The 10,507-nt window shown below is 41.4% G+C and overlaps 1 protein-coding gene across 1 annotated transcript in view; it reads left to right on the forward strand.

Moving 5' to 3' along the window:
- COPG2 (COPI coat complex subunit gamma 2) overlaps positions 1–10,507 on the forward strand; it is a 140,357-nt gene that overhangs the window by 129,006 nt on the left and 844 nt on the right. Inside the window, exons 21-23 of the mRNA XM_017532534.2 lie at positions 8,864–8,961; positions 9,686–9,824; positions 10,114–10,212. Coding sequence (XP_017388023.1) covers positions 8,864–8,961; positions 9,686–9,824; positions 10,114–10,212 — 336 coding nt within the window. The remainder of the gene's footprint in view (positions 1–8,863; positions 8,962–9,685; positions 9,825–10,113; positions 10,213–10,507) is intronic.

Below are 10,507 nucleotides of genomic sequence, written 5' to 3' on the forward strand. Positions count from 1 at the left end.
AAAGTGTCGCATGTGTAATTGAGACTTCCTTGGTCTCACTCCCAAAATCGTTTACCTCTCTCTCCCTTCCAAGAGAAAATCATGACATGAATCTGATACTTAATCCTTATGCACATTTTTATAATTTTACTACATATCCATAAATAATACATACTGCTGTGTTTGCAGTGCTGTATAAATGTATGTGTTTGTGTTCTTTAAAAAAAAAATTCCCACCAAGACTTGAAGAGCTAGTGTGTTCTCTGACTCCTATTCATATTCAGGCATTCGCTTCTGTTTCACGGTCTACGCCACTCACTGCAGTCTTCAGCAACACACATTTAACTCATTAGACTCTTTCTGAGATTTGACAGATTTCTCCATTCTGGTTCTTTTGAACCCACAGGTTATTTGTCTTTTTGCAACTTGACCACCCAGAACCCTGCTCTAATTCACACAATGCTCCCATTACCTAGATGAAAACCCTTTCTTCTTACTCTGTTATGCTCTACCACATCTTACCTGTCCATTTTGGCTACTGGCATTAAATTATCTTAGCAACAGATACAGCATTCCACTCTTGAGGTTTACTTCCCTCATGATTCCCTACCAGTCCTCAAGAAATACAATTCATTTTCTCTACAGACAAACTACACATCCATCCTCCCTAAATGGTCAATACCGATGTATTTTAAGGTTGCTAGCAATGTCTTTTTAGGAGAATTCATCTTAATAAAACTCCCTTAAACTTTCTTATTAACCGAGTTTTTAACCAAAAATGTCTACCTCCAGCATCAAGAACTAATCTAATTCCCATTCCTGCCTGGGTCCCTGAAACTCTGTTAGATGTACCATTCATTACCATTGGGCCTTCCCACCCAATTTGACCACTTGGACCCATTTTGAGATCTTAGCAGTTTCTCCATTCTGTATCCCTTTTTAAAATACATCTGATCTGCCTACTTGCTACTCCATCTACTCTTAACTTTTGTCTATTTTATACGATGGTCCTCTACTCAACTAGCCAACTCTCTCTTCCTTCTTATTCCATTGTAACCTTGTACCAAGAATGGTTCCTTAACCCTCCAGTCAGTATCTGCCATTCCTGCAGTCATCCCCTTCCATCAGCAGGAACTCTTCACTTTGTTCTTCCATTCCTTTATTCCTTATTTTGCCCGAGAGAATCATGCTGCTGTATCCCTCCTTTCAGCTATCACCTATGTGTCATTCTTATGGACTCAGTGGGTTCTTCTGGATACTCCCCTCCCCTTGGGCACTCACTGCTCAGCCCACTGCCCTCTGCCCTGTGTGCCACATTTTCCCCTCATTTGTTTTGTTTTCTTGGGTCTGCCTACAGCTTCATAGGATTCTTGCCGCTAGCCTGCCCTTTATGCCCATCCCACTTAGCCTCTCTCACGTCTCACCATACTGACCAAACCCAATACTTCTAACATTTTTCCAAGAAAGCTTCCTGGACAACAAAACCTTTTACCCGAATTCTTTGTTTGCCACATTCTTACCTTACTCTCTCCTTGCAACTCTGACAAATTCCCAACTCTCATTTCCCAGTGTTCCCATTTAGCCCTCTTTAAATGGGAACACTGTATCAGTAAACTGCAAATATAACTCTGTGTCTGTTGTTTCTCTACGCTGCATGTTCTGCCCCCTACCCTCATTCACACATCCTCTCTCCCTATTTGACATTCAATCTCCATCTTTTGAACTCTCCTTCTTTGCAACTTTTGCTTACACATCTCCTTGGTTGCTTCTCCCACTTTTGGCAAGTCCTAACATGTTTTCTTAATTTCTGAGTAAATCCTTAATATCCCTCTTACAGAACACTTTTCCAGATTTCCCTTTGGAGGCTTACCCTGTATAGCCTAACCTTTCATAGTGATGGATACCTATTCCTTTTGAGGTTTCCTCCCCTCTTATCCAGTTTTCTGCTCTTCAAGTAAGCCTTCCCCTTAGATAGCATCTAACCTGGCTTCCTTCTTTTCCATCATGACCTTTTGCCCAAGTATGGTGCCAAATACCTCCAATTAGTATCAGTGACACTTTTTTTGGTCAATATTAAGTGATGCTTTCTCATCTGGAAGGAACTTTAACATCACTATTGTACACCTTTTTACTTTGCCTTATGAAAATTATATTCAGCATCCCTCCTTCATTCAGAGACTCTGTATATGTCATTTCCACAGATTCAGTACTGTCTTTTAGGTAAACAGACCCCTCACAATCAGCACTCACCATTAAGACTGCACACTGGATCTGAGGTCCAGAGCTTCCTGAACAGTAACCCCTCATAACCTCAATTCTTACTTAGCCACATTCTCGCCTTCCGCTGTCTCCTTCAGTGGCTGTGGCTGGATTAACATAAAGTCACTCTACGGGAGTTGCTGCTCTCCCCGTTCTAGTATTCCTCATCCTGTTGCGCTGCAGTGCCCTTCCTCACTGGCCCGCTTACTGTACTTCAAGTAATGCACTTGCAATATGTACTTATAATAAATGAATGAGCCTCCAGCCTCATTCATTTATCCCCTTTCCGTTTTGTAGCTTCCATCACCTCCATTCTTTCCTTCTCTCCTATCCTTTCATACAAGTCTCTCCAGTTGCTTCTTTTAATTTTCAGCTAATCCTAATATGACAATTGCTAGCAAAGGCTCTTTACCAGAATTGTTCTTAATCTGCCTTTGTCTAAAGCAGTGGTTCTCCAGCTGCAGCTGGTTAAAACAAACTGCAGGGCCTTACCCCATGATGTGGTTTGGATGATGTGGTCGAATTGTCATCCCCAGTGTTGGAGGTAGGGCCTGGTGGGAGGTGATTGGATCATGAGGCCAGTTTCTCATAAATGGTTTAGCACCATCCCCTTGGCACTGTTCCTGTGATAGAGTTGTCACAAGATCTGATTGTTGTAAGTATCTAATACTTCCCCCCACTATCTGTCTCCTATGAAGTGCAATTTGTCTGTCACTATGATTGTAAGTTTCCTGGGGCTTCCTCAACCATGCTTCCTATACAGCCCTTGGAACCTTAAGCCAATTAAACTTCTTTTCTTTATAAGTTACCCAGTCCCAGATATTTATTTATAGCATTGTGAGAACAGATTAATGCACCCTGAGTTTCTGACTGACTTGGTCTGGAGTGGGGGAGAAGAATTCATATTTTTAACAGAATTTTACTAGATTTTTTTACAATTTTACTAGATTAGTGCTATGTAACACATTCTGAGAAGCATTACTCTTAACTTATCCCTCAACTATGCCGTTAAATTAAAAATTTCCCACCACGGTATCAAGAGCAAGTCTACTGCCTCTCATTCCTCTGCAGGTCTCTCCTTCTCTCCCATATACTAGTCATTGCAATCTGGCCTTACACCCATTGTATCTGACCAATTGGGCCCAGTCTGAGATCTGGCAGGATTCTCCAGGAATCTTTATGGCGCTGTGGCCTTTCTTATTACCATGCCATCTCTTCAGAATCATTATCTAGTTTATATAGTGCTACCCTTAGCTTTAACCTTCTTCTTTCACGTCTTTTGGCCCAAATATGCGACCATCTGTCCAGTCACCTGTCATTCTTCAAATGACCTTTTCATCTGGAGGCACCTTTAATGTTCTCTCCTGTTTCTTTCTCCCTGTTTCCTATCCTGCCCTAAAGATGTATGCCACCTTATCTTTAACTTCCCTTTTTTTTTAGCTGCCATCCATATTTCATTCAGATGGACTTTATCTCCTCCTGAATAGCACTTCCTAGACAGATTCTCTCTAGTGTCTGTCTCTCATCTATAGAAAATCTTCACATGACAGAGTAACTTCTAAGTAACTTTAATGCAACACTTACATGATATTCATTTGTTCTTTTCCTTTGGTGATTTGCCCTCCCTTATCTTAATTATATATAGTATAATTTCATCTACCATCTGTACCTGGAAACACAGAGGTTTTACCCCTGAGGTGGGTCATGATCTCCAGCCACTTTGTTCTCCCATTGTATATACTGCTTTTCAAAGTCTGCAATTAAGAGCCAACATTTGACCAAATAGACCCACATTTTAAGAGCTTACAAGACTTTCCATTCTGGGGAACACTTTCCTCATTTTATCTGTCCATGCCACTCCACCTACACTTACCTATTCCTTATATAGTTCTCCCTTTACATAGTTTCCAGTCTCTCTCCTTCTTATTTAATCATTTCTTATTTAATCTTTGGTACAATTATGGGGCTGTATCCCTCCTGTCAGTACCTGCCAATCCTCAAATGACCCCATCCCTTCTGCAGGCTCTTGCACTATTTTCCCCAGCTGACCCTACAAAAACAACTATTACTTACAATCACTTGTTTTCTCGGCTATCATCTTGTGTATCACTCTCGTGGATTTAGCCTTTTCTTCCTTGTCACCTGCACACTGCTCTGAAAACACTTGCACTTTCAGTTCATTTCAAACCTTGATAGGGTTCCTGCCATTGCCTGTGGCAGAAATCCATCCAGTTCAACTCCTTGACCTTTCACTCTGTTGGTCACACTTGTTGCTTCAAACATCATTTAAGCAAAGATTCCCAGATGGCACTTCCTCATGACACCAGTTCTTATTTACTTACTTACTCTTTACATTCTCTCTCCTTTGGTTATAATCCAGCTTAACTCACGTCTCTCTGCTGCATATGCAGCTCTGCCATCTTCCAGTGTTCCTCATTCTGGCCCTCTTTAATGCCCTTCCCTACCCACACTTTATATTTTTTATTTTATTTAAGACAAGAGTTTTCACTCTTGTCACCGAGACTAGGGTGCAGTGGCACGATCTCAGCTCACTGCAACCTCCACCTCCCGGGTTCAAGTGATTATGCTGCCTCAGCCTCCCGAGTAGCTGGGATCATAGGCTCCCACCACCACGCCCCGCCACTTTTTCCATTTTTAGTAAAGATGGGGTGTCACCATGTTGGCCAGGCTGGTCTTGAACTCTTGGCCTCAAGTGATCCACCTGCCTCAGCCTCCCAAAGTGCTGGGATTACAGGCATGAGTCACCACGCCCAGCCCGTACCCACAGTTTATATTCCGCACTCCAGCCTAAATCCTCCACCTCCTCGTCTTTTTCAGCTTCCACCTCTAACTTCTCTTTCTCTTCCCCTGTGATATTTTCATTCATGTTTCCCAAGGAAATATCTGTCACTTTGAGCCAATCCTCACATAGCAGAGTAACTTCTAGGCAACTTCAGTGGAACACTATGCAGTAATCTATGATATCTTCACTGTCTGTCATCCTTTCACTTGCCATCTCTCTCTCTCTTTTTTTTTTTTTTTTTTTTTTGAGATGGAGTCTCTCTGTCACCCAGGTTAGAGGGCAGTGGCGTGATCTCAGAAACATCCAGGATTATAGGTGCCACTGTGCCTGGTTGATTTTTGTATTTTTAGTAGAGACAGAATTTTACCATGTTGGCCAGGCTGGTCTCAAATTCTTGACCTCAAGTGATTCGCCAGGCTTGGCCTCCCAAAATGCTGAAATACAAGCGTGAGCCACTGCACTCAGCCCTACCATCTATCTGCAGAAATAAATATAGAATTCTTTACTTCACTCTTCATAATCTTCACCCATTCCCCATCTAGTAGCAATAATCCATTCTCTGGACAGACTACCTGTTCACACTCTCTTAATTAAGTATAGTATTTCTAAAGTTGGCATCTGTAGCTTTTTATCAGCATTCATCAGTTTATAACTCTCCTATCAAGCAAATCCTTTAGGCATTCCCTCACCTTTAAGAGGTAGCCTATGGCTGCCTCCTGCTGAAGTCCTTGCTCCTCACCCTTTCTGTGTATTTCCCATGCAGCCGACCAATTAGACCTAGGCAGGATACCCCATTCTGAATCTTTATTCCATACCTCCTCTGCCAGTAGGCCTTTCCTCATATAATATTTCTATTCCTTTGCTTCCAGTCTTTTATTTTTTACTCTTACGACTTTTGGCCCAGCAATGCTGTCTTACCTTCCAGTTGATGTGTGTCGTTCCTTAGTGACTAACTCCTTTTCATCTGAGGACAGCTGTAATGTTGCTTTCCAGTACCATTCCTCCTTCTCCCTCTGAATTTGTCCTAGAGAAAAACCCTCCCAGCATTTGTACAGCATTCCCACAGACTCAGCAGTTTTCCAAGTAGGTGTGTACTGCTCCCCTTGGCACTCACTGCTCAACTTTCCTCGATTTCCTACACACTATGCTGCACCCATTCCTCCTCAGTCCAGTCCAGACCCGCGTAGATTGCTGCGGTTAGCCTGTACAGATACACCTCTTTTGACCCCTTTCCAATCTTTTGCCCTAGTGACTTACCCTCTTCTTTAATTATTATTCCAACAAAGCTTTCTGGAAATGCCTATAAGTGTCTCTTACTTTGTCATGGTCTCCCCCAAGTGGTTGAGACCCGGCAGCTCCCTCCTGCCTTTCCCACTCTGCATGTTCTGTACCCTGGCCCAACTTACATATCCCTCTCCTGTCTTAGCTGCCAGCATCCATCTTTTCTCTAATTCTCTGGGTTTTTTTCATACAAATCTCCTTAGTGGTTGACTCTCATTTTCATTAAATCCTCACAATACAAGCCCAATTTCAAAGAACAACTGTAATGCAGATCTTCAGGCATTATTTTCTGATTCCCTTTGGTATTTGCCTTGCTCTGTTTATGTAACTCTTATCTTTACATTATGGCAGTGCATTCAGTATTTTCTTACCATGGAAAGGCCCCCCTCACCTCCTCGCCCCATGTGGCGGATTTGATAGATTACTACCAATGGTTTTCATTGGACTTCCTTGTCACCTCTCGTTGTATCAACCATTTAATTAAAAATTTGCCACTAAGGTTTCAGGAGCATTATCTCTACTGTTAACACCATTCCTATTTACTTCCTTAATCTCTATCAGGTCCTTATACGTAAGTGTCTTTGTCTACCTCCACATAAAACCCAGCCCCTGTGCAGTCTGAGATCTGCCTTCCTTCCTGATGTTGTCTCTATTCTTCATTTGCTGTGGCCTCCCTGATTAATTGGAACCACACTGGGTTCCTATAATCTATTGCTTAATGTCTCTCCTGACTCTTCATTCTTACTTCATCATGACCTTTTTCCCTACCATAATCCCATATCTCTTTCATTTTTTTTTAAATGCCTCACCTGACCTATTCTGGCTTTGTGTTAACTTTCACTTCTTTCTTTCTTCTTTCCCCTTCTCCCTAAAGAAAACCCTATCTTAATTAAATCAGTCATTCTTTCCTCAACTCCCTTATAGCATTGAAATAGATTCTGCAGCCTTGATAGGTACATTCTTTCCTATATGGGTCAACCCACTGCCATCATCTGTTTTCAGCATATTCTGTTTAATCATCTGCTCTCTGAATTTCAGACCCATTCTTCATGTCCCCATCAGTGGCTTAAATTAGGCACATCTAATCTAGCTTTACTCTAACCTTTCAATCTCATGACTGCTCAGCTCACCAGAGCCTGTTGGAAAATCATTTGAAATACAAGGTATTTTACATTATTCCTAAACAAATGATCTTCTCAGCACCTATGCATTGGCATGCCTCATATTGTTTCAGCTGTCCCATGCACTTTCTTGCCTCTTTTGTTTGTACATCTTCCTCTGCCTGCCAAAGCTCTTTTGCATCTTTTGAGAGCCAGTTAAACTACTGTATCATTTCACAGTTTTTACAGTTTTCCCAGGCTATTTGTTAATCCTGCACCCTCACATGGCATTCTCTTAAAACTTATATTAAAGGATCTATGGCATTGAGTTGTAATGTCCTAGATAGATCGCACACACACAGCCCACACACTTACTTATTTAATTCCTAGAGACAGAGATCATGTCTCAGTCATCTTTTTATCAAAGTGTCTGGCACATAAGCTTATACCTTTACATGTAACACCAACATACATTGACAGTCACTAAATGGATGGATGGATAGATGGAGTTTTAAGTCAAGACTGAGCAAATGAAAGTCTTATTACCCAACCTGTCTGTATGGTCTTTACATCTGGGCCTGTTCTTTCCTCTCCTTGCCTATCCCCCAAATAACTTAACTGCCTCAATATGTACTATTTTTTGTACTAGAGCCTTTTCCAGACCATAGATTAGACGCTAAATGCCTTTTGTTCATTCATGCTTGCTAAATCCCCTCCTTCAAACATTTCAGAACATCCTGTCTTCTTTATAGACTTCACTTTCCAAAAATGTACCCCCGTCTCCATTTCTTATTAACACCACTTGTGTGAAAACATACAAAACTGCCCACTTGCTTTTCCATTTAAGACAGACTTTACCAATACTAGGAACTCATTACTGACCTACTCACTATAGTCCAAAGGTTGACAGATAAAGCAAGTTCTCTCTGGTAATCTGTGGATCCTCCACCAGACCACAATCTAAAGATAGTATTGAGATGCTGATGAGATTGGTCAATGTTAATTTGATGATCTGTATGCTTTCACCATCAGGACTTTTTTTTTTTTTTTTTTTTTTTTTTTCAGGTCCTATAGTAGTGGTTCTCAAAATATTTATTTTTCAATATTTAGGCCCCTTTGATAGGCATGGCAAAAAAGCCCCCAAAAGTACCTCTCTGTTGCTTTCTTCATACCAATAGAAAAACAGTCTGCCCGTGTCATCATTTTTGTACTGCTATAACGCACAGTATGGAATGGACTCTACATCCATGCTTTGTGAGGCTGCCTTTCTGACCTGCTTGCAGGCTACTTTTGAGAACCATTCCCTTATAAAACAGAGCATGTGTGTGTTAACTGGAAAATGTGAAACACAATGCTGAGTACAGGTTGCACTTCCTAAGAAATGATGGCAACTTCTCACTTGCACTGCCCACTCATCAGGTTTGCCTGCCTTCTCCTCCAGTTGCAGGCACCTTTAGCTGCACCATGAAGTTTACAGTCCGGGACTGTGACCCTAACACTGGAGTTCCAGATGAGGATGGGTATGATGATGAGTATGTGGTGAGTCTTCCCAGCACAGACTTTGACACCTTTGCAACACTGAGTGACTTCTGCCTTGAGATAACATTTTTCTAGGAGCATCTGACATAAACTTATGGGATTTCTATTCTTCTGAAACAGATGACAACTTAGGAGAACCTGGACTAACCCTCCTCTGTAACTGGACAGCACCAGGGCAGAGAGAATTGAGATTTACCACTTCATAATTAACTCACCCTTTTATTTTCTTTATAATAGGGATAATTAAGAGATGAAAATAATTACATGATTTTCATTGAGATCAGTTTTATTTAAAATGATTTGGGGCAGGGGTGGTGGTTTTGTTTTTTTGTTGTTTTGTTTTTGTTTCTCCTTCAGCAACTGTTAGTTTATAGCCAGATCATGCATTAAAAAGCCTTCACAGAATGGAGGGAAAACTTTTAAAAATATCAGTCTCTTAGGGAATGATCAGAGGATACTGTGTCCCTGGAACTCAGTAGTCAGGTGTGGGTGCAACAGGACTGCTCTGTACTTCAGCACTACAGATGTTGCCTGAATTTGGCTCTTGCCAGATGTTCTTTCCTTTGCTAAGGGCTACAGCATTAGATTCATCCAGACTACAGAACTTAAACTATTTTGGTGGTAGAGTTTTCTCTAGGTTCCTGAGGACCATATTGATTAGTTCCTTTATCTTTGCCCTATAACAGAAGGGACTTTTCTTTACTGACTGCTTGTTACCCACTAGCTGGAAGATCTCGAAGTGACTGTGTCTGACCACATTCAGAAAGTACTGAAGCCTAACTTCGCTGCTGCCTGGGAAGAGGTGGGAGATACTTTTGAGAAAGAGGAAACCTTTGCCCTCAGTTCTACCAAAACTCTGGAAGGTGAGAACCATTTGCTGCCAGTATATTGCCTGATAGCAGTATAATACCTAATAGGCATATTTGTTATTCCAGAAGAACTCCTTTTAAAAATATATACTTCATAAAACTCTTACTTAAAAGGCCGGCACCCTGTCTTCATCATCTAATTGATTAGCCATTTTCTAGTCCAGTAGCCTGCCTCTACACATCACCAGCAACGCCTTCCACCCCAGCTCCCAGCCTAGACTGGGGCAGAGGTACATCCCTGTGCTTTACCTTCCTAATACCGTCTCCTACATCTTCTCAACAGAGGCTGTCAACAATATCATCACATTTCTGGGCATGCAGCCATGTGAGAGATCCGATAAGGTACCTGAGAACAAGAATTCCCATTCGCTCTACCTGGCAGGTAAGAAGCTTCCATCAGATTTCCCTTCCATTTTGTTGCAAAGCTTAATAGGATATAGATGGGCACCTTATGCCTTACTGTTGTCCCATCATCCCATTATATGAGTAACAATTTGAAACCCAGTCAAAATGAGTAATTTGTTTTGCATGCTATTCTTATTAAGATGTATATTTGGCCTAAAACACTTAAATCTCTCCAACAGATACCAAGGCCACCACCAACATTCCTTTTGAGTACTCCTGAAACCCAGTCAAAATGAATAATTTGTTTAGCATGCTATTCTTAGTTATGCTTT

Source organism: Cebus imitator, unplaced genomic scaffold (genome assembly GCF_001604975.1).
Source record: "Cebus imitator isolate Cc_AM_T3 unplaced genomic scaffold, Cebus_imitator-1.0 Scaffold77, whole genome shotgun sequence".
Lineage (NCBI taxonomy): Eukaryota > Metazoa > Chordata > Mammalia > Primates > Cebidae > Cebus > Cebus imitator.